Source organism: Heterodontus francisci, chromosome 7 (genome assembly GCF_036365525.1).
Source record: "Heterodontus francisci isolate sHetFra1 chromosome 7, sHetFra1.hap1, whole genome shotgun sequence".
Lineage (NCBI taxonomy): Eukaryota > Metazoa > Chordata > Chondrichthyes > Heterodontiformes > Heterodontidae > Heterodontus > Heterodontus francisci.
The window spans coordinates 82,437,312-82,452,613 of record NC_090377.1 but is presented as its reverse complement, the minus strand read 5'-3'; the positions used below and the strand labels follow the sequence as shown (position 1 = coordinate 82,452,613).

General features: G+C 44.1%; 1 protein-coding gene across 5 annotated transcripts in view; it reads right to left on the bottom strand.

Annotated features, from left to right (window-relative positions):
- The window catches only part of itga4 (integrin alpha 4), a 325,335-nt gene that overhangs the window by 123,098 nt on the left and 186,935 nt on the right, over positions 1–15,302 (bottom strand). For all 5 annotated transcript variants that reach the window (XM_068035544.1, XM_068035543.1, XM_068035545.1 and 2 more), the window contains exon 13: positions 9,632–9,677. In XM_068035544.1, the coding sequence (XP_067891645.1) occupies positions 9,632–9,677 (46 nt within the window). The remainder of the gene's footprint in view (positions 1–9,631; positions 9,678–15,302) is intronic.

The following is a 15,302-nucleotide window of genomic DNA, read 5'->3' as shown; positions in this document are numbered from 1 at the left end:
TAACTTAGAAAAATGTATTAGATCACTACAAATAAAAAATTTGGTTACTAAAAGATTTTGGGAGAGAGCTTCCATGCCAATTTAGACACATTTTTGCTGTTTTTAGTCTGTGGATGGAAATGCAAGAAGTTTGTCCTGAAGCAGGCTGGACAATGAAAGCTGACCAGTAGAAAATCCTTTAAAGCAACTGGGAGCTGCAATCAGGAGCAATGTAAGCACCGGAAATGGCACTGTTAAAGCAAAAGTTAATTGATCATTTCCCACATTTCTGTAGATTTGGGCGTTACTGACTGAAAAAAACGATTTGTTTGGCCAGAGAATGCAACCATTCTGCAAGCATTGGGGAGAGACAGATCACACTTTAAAGAACAGATGTTTACCTTCCCAGAAGTGTGTGGTATACCAGGCATGAGAGGAGGTAGCTTAAAGCAGCCAACACCAGTCAGCCATCACAGTCTCAAATGTGGATGGCCTACCTGCAGACCCCTGGCATTGTATAGTACAGAGAGGTCTAGAGCCACTAGAATCCCAGCAGGTTGTCAGTAAATCCTGCAGCCAGCCAAAACACATGTTCCTTCCACAAAGGAGTTACTTAGAAAGAGTGACAGGCTAGGTATCACACATCAGAAACAAACTACTCGCATCAAGGGGCAGCATTATGCCAACTCAATCTGTCAACATTCACACACTACAAAATAGAGAAAGCAACTGCCCTGCATCTGACTTGAGCATTGTGCTGAGTAATTGTTTATCCTTGTTTACAATATAGCGGCAATAAATGGTACTTGAATAGCTGAGTGTGAACATTAGGACAAGATGCTTGGGCACAATTACTTAGCAGATGTGATTTGAGCCTTTACAAAATGGTATAGCATTGGCATTCCTTAGAAGCCATCCTCACCTTGCTGCATTGTTGGTACAACTGCTAAATGCTCACTGGCATTTTCATCCTCTCAATTTGGCATGGTTTTGCCACTCTAATCATCAATATGGATGCTGAGGCTTCTTTTCAGGGCAGTGAAAGGAAAATGCAATAGGCAACAATTATGCTGGAAACCCTGGGGATGGGCTCTTCTGTAGCTTTCCCCAAATACCTCATACACATGACCTTGTACTTCAAGATAACAATGGTCTAATAATTTTGGTTGTAGCAAATGCACTTTGGGGTTGTTTCAAATGTACTTTGCTTCTGTTTGTGTTGGATTATAGAACACGAACCATGGATACAAAGGACAATTTTGATCCTTCTAATGCCATCCTTCCATTCTTCATTCCCTTAAAATAGGGGTAGCATAAATCATTGCCTTAAGATAAAAGGCATTATGACAACTTCCAAGGAACTAAGCATTGACTTGCATGTCTTGGTAGTGTGATGACCAAAGTGGGAGGAGTGCACTGTCTTTTCTAGTTCCACTTCTCCAAAGGTCACAACATATTTTTAAATGTGTACCCAATTACTGATATGGTCAATCATAGAGTGTACTCCTTATCCCAGAATAAAATACACCAACCAGGTTTCTTTAATAAACAACAAAATTATGAGTTTATTATAAAACAGGACATAACCAGTAACGAAGCAAAGCGTTAACCCACAGAGTGAAATATAAAACTTCCATTTTTACCTTAGCCCCTCATACACATACACACACGCAAACAGACACACACATGCATGCACACGCACACACACCAGTTAACCGAAAAAGAGATTTTCTCTTTAGGACTCTGTTATAAAAGAAAAGACAAAAAGAATACTTTGGCCAAATACTTGCGAATTCTTGAAGAAAAAAGAAAAGATATGGAAAGATGTCAGCTGTCCCTTTTTGGTTTGGCATCCCAAATACGCGTAAATGGCTGTCTCTGGGATCTTCCTAGAACAGTTCTTTTCCGGCAAAGTTGAGGATCAGTTTGGCAGGCTTTCCAGAAGAAATGCAGCAACAGGGATTTCGGGCAGGCTTTCAGGTGAAATGCAGATCAATTTCTCTATTTCTTACACTAGCTTCGAAGAGCTTCTCAAAGAGATGGAAAAACTGGCAGGCTTTTCAAAGAGATGGAAAAAGGCTGAGCTGGAGTTTTGTCCTTGGCAGGTTGATTCTTAAACTCCTTTCAGAACACTGTCAAAACCCCAACTGACTGTCCAAAGTGAAACCAAAAACAACCTCAAGAGTCAAGCTTCTTGACCCCTATAAATCTTGACCTGCCACTTCTCTGTAAACATCTTCTCCAAGACAAAAAGCCCCTGCTGGGTATTTATCAGAAGACAGGTGGCTTCCAGTAAAGGTTGTTTGCAAACCAAGTCCTCTCAGTATCCTTTCAATGACCCCAGTGAAAAAAAATCCATGGAATATTTTCAGTTTTCCCAAATAAAACAATGTTCATAATTCTAAAATATGAGTCCACAAAAAAAACTTAACAAAAAATTTAGAAGCACCGTGATAACAGTAGTCACATACTACATCTACACTATAATTTAAAACAAATCTTTGGGTCATAAAATAGCAGGTGGTATATACATTGTCTTTCTGGTCTTCTGGACACATGTTGATCACCTAAGAGGGTTGGAGACGGATTTTACAGATTTTCTTTTTTCCTGATTGACCTTGGATTCTTTTTGCCTCTCCTAGAAGATTACATGACTGATAGTGAGCATGTGTGTAGGTGGTATGTGTGCCTAATCATGATGCTCCAGGCATTGTGACTATGTGGGGCAGGCTCGATGGATCAACTGGTGTTTTCCTGCCCATTGATTTTGTATATTCATATGTAGGAGAATTGAACCAAGGCCTTGAATGGCAATATGAATGCAGATTTTGACTCTCTGGGCTCTGGGACAAGCAATAGTTCTGTAGCCTTGTTGAACAATGGCATCCAACATCTTCTTGTGGATAGCAAACTGAATGACATTATAACCAGGATCATAGGAAATAGGAGCAGAAGTAGGCCATTTGGCCTGTCGAGCCTGCTCCGCCATTCAAACAGATCATTGCTGATCATCTACCTCTACGCTATTTTTGCCCACTATCCCCATATCCCTTGATGTCATTAGTATTCAGAAATCTATCGATTTCTATCTTGAACATGCTCAATGATTGAGCTTCCACAGCCCTCTGGAGTAGAGAATTCCACAGATTCACCAATACTCCTGTTCTAGCCTGGAAGGTGGCATAAAAATAAAGGCTTATGATTATCTTGATGACTGGTAATGCCTTCCTTCCTACGTTACAAAAGTGACTAGACATCAAAAGTACTTGATTGGCTGTAAAGTGCTTTGTGACATCCTGAAGATGTGAAAGGCACTATTTAATTGCAAGTCTGTCTTTCTTTTTTACATTTCATGTTGGCTGCACATCTTCTTGAAGCAGATGTATACTTTTGTAACCTCCTCCTTGATAAGCCTGAATCTGTGGTAACAGCACCTCCTCCAACAGTGTCAGGCAGCTGTGCCTGAGAATGTAGATGCAATGGGATGCAAAGCACAGGTTCAGACAGCATGTCTGTTGTGCCATTTGGTATTCCTGGCAGCCCTTCTCTGCTCCTACGCATCCTCATTCACTGACTGATGCTGGCATAATGCTTAAACCCTACAGCAATTTTTATGCATCAATGACTGGGAAGTTTGATTGGCTACCAATAGTTAAAACAAAAACTGCCTCCTGACATAATGTAACATATTATAAAGTACATGCTGAAGTATCAATGCAACACATCAAATTTATTAATAACATGGTACAAAAGAACATTGTAAAAACTTTCATTCACAAATTTGTCAGGATAAGTTAAATACAAATATATACGTCTGTTGTGCTACTAATTTTCAATGATTCAGTGCACAGATGACATTGAAGACAGCAATGGGCTCCCCAAAAGCATCTCTATTGTGCCATCTAAATAGATAACAGTCCTTACATCTCTCCTTATCTGAAAGTCATACTTGATTGCAATATTTGAGACATGTAACTCAAAAATGCAATAGTTGTTTTGATTTCTGACAATAATGATGCTGGGTCTACCAGATACTCCAACTGCCCTCATTGGCGATCTGCTTTTTAACAACAGAAAACTAGGGTGCAGCTCATGAGGGCTGACTATCAAAATGGTTCAGGCCTCTCATGAACGAGCAGCATGGTCACCCTGCCCAGTTGGTGCTGATTTGGCTCCTGAAGTTAAATTTGGTGCCTATGGTTCTGAAATTTTGGGTGTCCTTGCCCCACTGTAAGAACCGAGATGGAATGGGTTACTCAGTGACTAAACTGCAAGGGTGAGGTAATTATTGTAATCGAGGCAGGGGAACTGCTGGAGCTTAAGAGGCACAGTTTAACATTATAGAACCTAGAATTGGAGAAGTGCAGATGTTGCAGAGAGTTGTGGGGCTGGAGAAGATTACAGAGATAGGGAGGGCAAGGCCACACAGCGATTTGAAAACAAGGATGAGAATTTTAAAATCATATGTTGCTTGACCGGGAACCAATATAAGCACAAGGAATAAGTCGTAGAGTTAGTCAGCACAGAAATAGGGCATTCAGCCCATTGTGTCCGTGACAGCCATCAAGCACCTATCTATTCCAATCCCATTTTCCAGGACTTGGCCCGTAGCCTTGTATGTTATGGCATTTCAAGTGCTCATCTAAATGCTTCTTCAATGTTGTGAGGGTTCCTGCCTCTACCACCCTTTCAGGCAGTGTATTACAGATTCCAACCACCCTCTGGGTGAAAAACTTTTTCCTCAAATCCCCTCTAAACCTCCTACCCCTTACCTTAAATCTATGCCCCCTGGTTATTGACACCTCCGCGAAGGGAAAAAGTTTCTTCTTATCTACCCTATCTATGCCCCTCAAAATTTTGTATATCTCAATCAGGTCCCCCTTCAGCCTTCTCTGCTCTAAGGAAAACAATCCCAGCCTATCCAGTCTCTTTTCGTGGCTGAAATGCTCCAGCCCAGGCAACATCCTGGTGAATCTCCTTTGCACCCTCTCTAGTGCAATCACATCCTTCCTATAGTGTGGCAACCAGACCTGTACACAGTACTCCAGCTGTGGCCTAACTAGCATTTTATACAGCTCCATCATAACCTCCCTGCTCTTATATTCTATGCCTCGGCTAATAAAGGCATGTATCCCATATGCCTTCCTAACCACCTTATCTACCTGTGCTGCTACCTTCAGTGATCTATGGACAAGTACACCAAGGTCCCTCTGACCCTCTGCACTTCCTAGGGTCCTACCATCCATTGTATATTCCCTTGCCTTGTTAGTCCTCCCAAAATGCATCACCTCACACTTCTCAGGATTAAATTCCATTTGCCACTGCTCCGCCCATCTATATCGACCTGTAATCTAAGGCTTTCCTTCTCACTATTTACGACAACACCAATTTTCGTGTCATCTGCGAACTCACTGATCATACCTCCTATATTCACGTCTAAATCATCAATGTACAGTACAAACAGCAAGGGTCCCAGCACAGATCCCTGCAGTACACCACTAGTCATAGGCTTCCAATCACAAAAACAACCCTCGACCATCACCCTCTGCCTCCCGCCACTAAACCAATTTTGTATCCAATTTGCCCTGGATCCCATGGGCTCTTACCTTCTTGAGTAATCTCCCATGCGGGAACTTATCAAAAGCCTTACTGAAATCCATGCAGACTACATCAACTGCTTTACCTTCATCTACACACCTAGTCACCTCCTCAAAAAATTCAATCAAATTTGTTAGACATGATCTCCCCCTGACAAAGCCATGCTGACTATCCTTGATTAATCCCTGCCTCTCCAAGTGGAGATTAATCCTGTTCCTCAGAATTTTTTCCAATAGTTTCCCTACCACTGATGTTAGACTCACTGGCCTGTAATTACCTGGTTTATCCCTACTACCCTTCTTGAATAATGGTACCACATTTGCTGTCCTCCAGTTCTCTGGCACTTCTCCTGTGACCAGAGTGGATTTGAAAATTTGTGTCAGAGCCCCTGCAATATCCTCCCTTGCCTCACATAGCAGCCTGGGATATATTTCATCTAGGCCTGGGGATTTATCCACTTTTAAGCCTGTTAAAACAGTTAATGCCTCCTCCCTTTCAATGCTAATTTGTTCAAGTATATCATAATCCCCCTCCCTGATCTCTACACCTACTCCATACTCCCTTCTCCATAGTGAACACAGATGGAAAGTAATTATTTAAAACCTCACCTACGTCCTCCGGCTCCACACACAGATTGTCACTTTGGTCCCTAATGGGCCCTACTCGTTCCTTGGTTATCCCTTTGCCCTTAATATACTTATAAAATGCCTTGGAATTTTTCTTTATCTTGTCCACCAGTGTTTTTACATGCCCCCTCTTCGCTCTCCTAATTTTTTTTTTAAGTATCCCCCTACACTTTCTCCACTCCTCTAAGGTCTCCACTGTTTTCAGCCCTCTGAATCTGTCACAAGCCTCCTTTTTTTCCTTTATCCAATCCTCTATATCCCTTGACATTCAGGGTTCCCTGGACTTGTTGGTCCTACCCTTCACCTTTATAGGAACATGTTGGCCCTGAACTCTCACTATTTCCTTTTTGAATGACTCCCACTGATGATGTAGACTTTCCTACAAGTAGCTGCTCCCAGTCCACTTTGACCAGATCCTGTTTTATCATATTGAAATCGGCCTTCCCCCAGTTCAGTACCTTTATTTCCAGTCCATCTTTGTCCTTTTCCATAACTACCTTAAATCTTACAGAGTTATGGTCACTATCCCTGAAATGCCCCCCCACTGACACCATTTGTCCGACTTCATTCCCTAGGATTAGGTCCAGTACCACCCCTTCTCTTGTAGGACTTTCCATATGCTGGCTCAAAAAGCTCTCCTGGATGCACTTTAAGAATTCTGCCCCCTTTAAGTCTTTTGCACTAAGACTATCCCAGTTAATATTGGGGAAGTTGAAATTCCCTACTATTATTACTCTATTATTTTTACACCTCTCTGAGATTTGCCTACAGATCTGCTCCTCTATCTCTCCCTGACTGTTTGGAGTGGATGACGGCCGAACAGGATTTGGTGCAAGATAGGATACAAACAGCAGAGTTTTGAATGTCCTCTTGTTTACGGAGGGTAGAATGTGGGAGACTGGCCAGGTAAGTGTTAGAATAGTCAAGTCTGGAGGTAACAAAGGCAAGGATGAGGGCTTCGGGAACAGATGAGCTGAGGTGGGGGCAAAGTCGGGAAATGTTACAGAGGTGGAATTAGGCAGTCTTAGTGATGATGCAGATACATGGTCAGAAGCTCATCTCAAGTGAGAACTGTTAACAATATCAGCTAACATGGGAAAAGGAAGCTGAATGGTCAGCAGTTTAGTGGAATAGGGTTGGGAGGGGAGGAGCTGGGTCTCATGGACAGGATGAGCTCAGAGAGGGCGCATGGGAAGATAGGAGAGAAACTAGAGAAGGATGTGAGCATTCATGGCGAGGGTTGGGGCGGGGGCAGAGGTAGCTTTACAGCAAGTACTTGGTTCAAGTATTAGATTGCTAAATCTATCATAGAGGTGCCATTTATCTCCCCGCAAAGGAGTATAATCACTGAGTTGAAGATGTACACTGCATCATTTCTGGCTGTTAAGGGCAAATTTCCTGATGGAACTGAGAAATAAAGTGCAAGTCAAATTACCTCTTGAACATCTGGCATAAGTTATGCTCATTCATTGTCGGTTTTTAACTAAATATAAAATACGAGAAATTATTTATTAATTTTAACAAATTTTGTCTTCATACTCAATGGATCACCCTTCACCATTTCTGCCACCTCGAAACACATCTTCTCCTCCCCCCACCCCCCCTTTCAGCATTCCGAAGGAACCTTTCCCTCTTCAACACCCTGGTCCACTCCTCAATCACCCCCAACACCCCATCCTGTTCCCATGGCACCTTTCCATATAAGCACAGGAAATACAACACCTGCCCTTTTGCCTCTTCTCTCCTCACCGTCCAAGATTCCTTCCAGGTGAAACAGCATCTTGCATGTACTTCTTTCAGTTTAGTATACTGTATTCACTGCTCACAATGCAGTCTGCTCTACCTTAAGAAGACCAAACGCAGATAGGATGACTGCTTTGCAGAACACCGTCATTTAAGTCCTCAAGCATGACCCTGAGCCTCCAGGCACCTGTTATTTTAATTCTCCACCTTGCTCTCACACTGACCTCTCTGTCCTTGGCCTCCTGCAGTGTCCCAATGAAGTGCAACGAAAGCTCGAGGAACAGCACCTCACCTTTCAATTAGGCACTTTACAGCCTTCCGGAATCAACATTGAGTTCAACAATTTCAAACTGTAATCCTGCCTCCATTTTGTTTCCTTTCTCTTTGCAAGTTTCGGTTTTACTCTCGTTTTTGATTTTGGATGGCAGCTGTTCATCATTCTGCCATTCACACCTCCTCTAAACACATCTTTTGTTTCTTTACTTGTCCCATTACCACTCCCTTTGGCCTTGCACCCCAACCCTTTTGTCATTTAATCTCTTCTGTCTTCCACTCTATCTCAGACTTTCCTTGTGTTCTTTTTCCCACCTTACCCCCTTTCACCTGCTTGAAACCTACTGCATTTCTAACTTTTCCCAGTTCTGATGAAAAGTTATTGACCTGAACCCTGTTTCCTTTTCCACAGTTCCTGTCATACCTCTTGAGCATTTCCAACATTTTCTGTTTTTATTTCAGATTTTCAGTGTCTACAGTATTTTGTCTTTGTATAGGTCAGTATTGTGTTTGCTTTGTTGGTTGCTGCTCTGCAATGACAGGATATGCTTAAAGGTAGAGTTTAGCATTGCTGGCATATTTATTATATTTATATTACTATATTTATTTATATGTTGTTCAACCTCTTCCCTAGCCAGTTCAATACCACTGAATATATTCCACATATTTTTCTTTCATATACAATATTTTACATGGTCTGTATTCAATTTCATCCACTCTAATTCTGCTCCCTTACAAATTTTGTCTGGATCCTTCTGGAATTCTTGGTGGCTTCATTGGTCTCAAGTGTAAACATTTGTGAATTTGACCAGCTTGCCATATATTTCTGAATCCCAGGTCACTTATGTAAATTAGACACATTAAGGACCCAGGATTGGGCACTTTATTTAGTGCAGTACCCAAGCCTGATACCACTCTCCTAACTAGAACCTGCTGCCTCCTCTCTTTCAACCAATCCTCCTCCAAACTTTATTTATCATGCCCACTGTCCTAATCTTGTGGAGCTGCACATCATGTAAGGCTTTATCAAGGATTTCTGAAAGTCTATGCACTGTATCATATGGCTTTTTACCATCCAATTGAAACCTCACTTCCTCAACAGAATAAAAGCAGATCATTGTATTTGAGTTGCATGTCATTTTATTCATTATATCCTGAATAAAAGCAGTGTTGAAAGCAAACAGCATCCCAAAATAAGCTCATACAGTATTGCAGACAGGAAACCAACTGCTCGCTTCAAATTATCTGCATGCATCACCCTGCATCAAAGGAGAAAAATCTGCTGGCTTAAATTCTGAAGTTCAAACAGCATATAGTGCACTAGGAGGCCACTGCATATATCTTGCCATTTATGGATCACCATTTTCCATTCCGCCAAATTATCTTTCCCAATAATAATGTCTCAATCTTACCTGAGCAACACAACAGTATCGGACATAAAGGCACCAACTGCTACATCTGTGAGGAAGAACAGATTAAAGGTTGTCAAAGAAATCAGACTTCTGACAAATACACCTTTCAAAGCAGCGTTAAAATACTATTTGGCCATTATTAATTGAAACGGAAGGAATAGATAGCTCTATACTCATCAAGCATTTACAAATTCCATACAGATCTGAAAACAAATTCACACTTAACAGAAAACTAATTTTTTTTATATTCTATGTAGTAGGTTTTACTGGACTATATACTCCAAAATCTGGCCCAGACCAAGTGAGAAGTTTGATTTATTTTCTCTTTGCTTTCTTCACATGTGTGCATATTTTGAGGCAAGGCTTAGTTTGGAGGTCTGTTGAAGATCCTGGGCATAATTCTTCAAGAGGCAGTAGTTATATTTGGGAGGGCATCTGGCTGTTGCATTTATTAAATCAGAAGTCCAGTGCATCTCTGGATTAGGGAGCAGAGAATGGGATGGAACCTAGTCTTGCCAGGATTCTGCCCAGTTTTTTAGATCCTTTTAGGGAAGGTGGATGTGCAGATCTTTTGTCCACCTGCCTCTATGTCAAGGGGCTGTGTCGAGGGAGGAATTCACTTTATTTTGAGGCCTCTGAAAAGGCCCTAAATGCCCGACAGACGAGGATAATCTATCACTGCAGTGATCATATACCTCTGCAGTGCCTACAAATGGCTATCTATGGAGCAGAAGATGTTTTATGCTGCTGATTCTTTGGTCAGGAAGAGCCTCAGTAGATCATATGGCAGAGTAGTCCACAAGTGCTGAGCATTTCATGGATGGATTGAGGTAGATGTCGATGGCTCACCCAACCACGCCAATCACAAACCCATCATTTTGCATAGTAGCACTCGTTAAAAGTGGCTGTACTTTGTCCTGCCCTCACTTCTGGTAGAAATTCAAAGAATTGAAAACCCAGGCAACATCCCAAAATCTGAATCCACCTGCCAGATAAGGCCTGTTTGCCGCCCTACCAGACCATCAAAGTTTCAGGACCATGTATTTAAATATTGTTATGACGGTGCTTTGTTAAGTTTTTTTTGAGGACATGTGGATTTTAGAATTATGGACATTGTTTTATTTGGGAAAACTGAAAAGGATTCAGAGGATGTTTTTTCACTGGGGTCAGTAAAAGGACACTGAGAGGTCTTGTCTGAAAACAACATTTACTGGAAGTCACTTGTCTTCAGATAAATACTCAGCAGGGGCTTTTTGACTTAGAGAGATGTTTAAGAGAGGTGACAGGTCAAGATTTATCGAGGTCAGGAGTCTTGACTCTTGAGATATTGGCCAGAATTTTGCCGTTGTCGGCAGCTTCGTGTTCAGGGAGATGGAAGCGGGTGCAGAACTTGCTCCTGCTCCGTGCCTAGCTGCCGACGCTGTCGCACGCGAAGCAGCCAATTCGCTGCTCCGTGGCATATTTCTGTATGAAAAGGGCACGCATGGGCGGGAGGGTAAGCCTCAGTGGGGGTGGCATTTAAAAGGGCTTTCAGCAAACTCTGTGGCTCTGAGAGGCTTACCTGCAGCAAACATAACGTAGTAGCAGCATATCGCAAAAGGAAATACAGCAGCCTGAGGGTGAAAGGACTGGAGGAAGAATTAAAGTGCCCACCCATCCAACAATTTGAAATAAAACAGAAGCCCACCAGAACCCACTGGTGGCAATGGAAGGGAGAAGCAGTCGCATGGCCTCCCACTTCTCAGAGGACTCCTTGCATGTCCTTATCCAGGCGGCTGAGGCAAGACGGGAGGTCCTCTTCCCATCAGATGGAAGGAGGAGGCCTCCCCAGGTCACCAAGAAGACGTGGCTGGAGGTAGAGCAGGAGGTCAGCAGTCGCGGAGTAGTTAGCAGGACATAGCTCCAGTGCCGCAAGCAGGTCAATGGCCTTCTGCGCTCTGCCAGGGTAAAGGGCATTCCACAATCATCATAGCTTTTAACTGATATAGGAGGGTCAATAGGTGCTGATGCTGCAAGGTCAAAGCCATCCATCTTCAGTGATTGGCTGCAGCCATGCCCTGGGCCGTATAATGGGTACAACTGTACAACTGTGACGCACAGTGGTCCAGATGTGTTCCATCCGTGCACTTCACTGGCATTGGTTTGAGATGCAGCACTCAGCCCAAGGGGTGAGTGATGCTCTTTAAAGTCAAGGGTCTTAAATAATTGCCTTGTGTCTCCACAGGAGAAGAGGGCACATAATACCCATGAGAAGGCCAACCTTGCCTTTTTGACCAGATTGGAGGAGGATGCGTTAACGCTAGCAGGAGAGGATGGAGGACGCGCTATAGCTGATGGTGAGGCCAGCGCACCTGACCCGGAGGGTGAGTTCCCCAGAGTGTGGTTGAGGGGCATTGGGGGGTGGGGGGGGCGGCGATTGTTTCAGGAAATGAAGGGTGCTCACAAACTTAAAATCACACACATGTGCCCACACTGTAGTCTATGACATGTCCGATCAGGAGTGCTGATCACGAATAATCATTCTGATTTTCCCCACAGGTGAAAGACAGCAGCGGCCAGGAAGCGTCTCCGGGGTTCATCCATCCAACTTGGAGGAAGAGGAGTGGACCTCAGAGGGTGCAGCGCCACATATTCTCCCTGAACCAAGCACCGGCTCAGAGTTATTCACCTCGGTTGGCATGTGTGCCTCCTCGGATTCGTGGTCACAACCTGGTGTCAGCACCATACAAGTGCCAGACCAGTTGCCAGAGGCAGTGTCGGCCGATGCCTCTGACACTCGGAGGACTGTGGGAGGCCAGGCCAGTGCAGAGCCCCACGCTGATGATGAGCCTCCGCTGACATCCATTCAGCGGGAGATGCTGCAGGTGCAGCATGCAGAGCATGGAGATCTGGCGGAGTTACCAGAGACATTGCATGCATTAGCTCTGGAGATCTTTGGAGATCTCCATCCAGGCCGTGAGAATCGCACAGTCCCTGTCATCTGCTCATCGGGCTTCCTCCACTGACAGACTGGTGGCTGTGTTGGAGGGTCCGATCCTGGAGGCCATGAATAACCTCACAGAGAGAGTGGGCTCCATGGACCAGTGCATTAGAGATCTGTCTCTGATGCTCAGGTGACATTTGGAAGCTGCTCATCCCTCTCAGGTCAGCAGAGGGGACCAATTGAGCCTCGAGATGGCACAGGGGCAACATCAGAATTCATATGGGGGCTCCTCTCAAGGCACTCCTGAGGCATTCAGCAGCTCCTTGTCCCCTCTGGCAGTGACATCAGCACAGCATAATCCCAGGGTGTCAGAGGGTGTTTCTGAGACTGCTCAAGGTCACTGTCATGCAGGCCCCCACCTGCCAAGAATCAGGCACATTAATTTCACCACATGAACATTGATTTTTAAACTGTTACTGAAGTAAAGAAAGAACTTGTTTTTAAAAAACACCAAACCCTTGACTGGAAAGACATTTGCATAGTAACAGACAGTACTTGGAAAGGACAAAGGGGCCACTCCCTGCTCCAATTTAATCCACAATGGACTTTTGATTACCAGACATTGAGGGTGGAGGAGCTCGCATTCCAGGTTAACTGCTAAAATGGCCGAATACACAAACAGACATGGGCAGACCAGTTTAGTGACTAATTGGCTGTTGGAGTTTTTTTGAATTTTGGACTTGCTACAGAGTTTTAAACTAGCAGAAAGCTGTTTGCTCCTGGACTGAAAAGACCTCTCGTAGCTGGCTTGCTGCCGCCTCTCTACTGTCTGCTCTCATCTCTCTTACTGGCTTAGGAAACCACTGAAGACATATGAACCCCAAGAGAGAAAAGTCTCCGATAGTGAGCAAAGTTTAAGAAGAATACTGGGCCTCAACAAAAAGCAAGATCTACCTACAAGCAAGGACTACAGCGAGGTCAAAACACAGTAACAAAAACCCCTCTTCAGAGATTGCCTCAAACCTCTCTATTTTTTTCTTCTGCTCTTTTCTGTCTCTAGTTGCATGTGCGTATCGCGTATGCATGCTAGCATGGGGCGCGGCGTGTATCCATAGGTGTTAACTGAATTAGAGTTTAAGTTTTAATAAATTTCACTTTTCTTCTTTAAACCTAAGAAAGTTTCCTTGTGCTCATTCCTTTGCCTTATAATTGGAAAGCGGTGAACAAGGATTCACCAAGGGGAAGCTAAAACCTAGTGTGTTTAAAATTAAACCCTGTTACGGTAAGACCAGGTGAAGGCTAAAAGGGAACCCTAGACACCTTTCTCACCTGGTTGCAACAGACACCTTAACATGCCGCGGCCCGTACGGCCTCGGGCAGGCAGAGGATGCCCGCCAAAGTCATCCAAAGCAATGCGGCAGCCTGAACAGCCACCTGCCTCTGTTGTGGCTGGTGGCAAGGGATTATCTACATGCGTGAGCACTCGCAAACATTTCAAAAAATCACACTAACAGCGCTCTGGGGTCACTGGTGCAATTTGTAAATATTTATCTGATGTATAAACCCACTAAAATGTATTAAATTTTTCACTTGACATTTTCAAATGTCACAAGTCAATGTTGATGTTGTAGGTGATCTGGTTGTTCTGTATGAAAAGGGTATTTGGGGAGGTAACACATTAGGGCTGTGTGGTGTTTGATGGAAAGGTGGTCCGTATCAGCTCAGATTTCCCCCTGAAGATGAGTGCTTCCAGCTCCTGTTAATGCCTCATCTCAGACTGCCATGTCAGTTTCTGGTTGATGAGCCTCCATTCAGGAGAAACGCCTGAGCATTAAAACTTCCCGGATCTCTCTTGTACTTAACTCCACCAAACCTCCAGCTCCCTCCCCCCACCATTCAGGAGGCCCCTCTTCGTCATCCGTATCACCATCCCTCATCTGAGGATGCCTCGCTCTGAACTAGATCATCCTCCAGGGCCTTTCCCCTCTCCATCGCCAGGTTATGTAAGGTGCAGCAGATGGCAATAATTCTAGATACCCTTGCAGGTGAGTACTGGAGAGTACCACCTGAGCGATCGAGATACTTAAATCTCATTTTGAGAAGACCTATCGTCTGTTCTATGGTCACTCTGGTGGTCACATTGTAACGTTCCTCTGCCTCATTCCTTGGGTTCCTCACCCGTGTCATCAGCCATGTCTTCAGCAGGTAACCCCTGTCGCCAAGTATCTATCCTTGCAGGCACTAGGGGGGGCTGAACAGCGTGGGCACCTGGGAGTTCCGGAGAATGAATGCATCGTGACTGCTTCTGGAATAAAGAGCACACACCTGCAATATACCCTTATGGTGGTTATGGATGATTTGAACATTCATTGAGTGAAACCCCTTTTGATTAATGAAGGCCACTGACTGACCTGTAGGTGTTCGAATGGCCACATGAGTGCAGTCAATTACGCCTTGGGCCATGGGGAACCCAACAACAGCACTGAAGCCCTTGGCTCTCTCAGCCTGACTGGCGGCATCCGTCTTGAACTTGATGAACTGGTTGGCATGCCTGAATATGGCATCAGTCACCACCTTAATGCAGTGATGCGCTGATGCTTGGGAGACTCCGCACATGTCTCCTGATGAAGCCTCGAACGAGCCTGATGTATAGACGTTAGCTTCAGTGTGACCAGCATTGGTTGGCCACCCATGCAGTTGGAAGTGACCTCCACTGCCAGCGTCTCACACAGAGCTGTGACAGTCCTC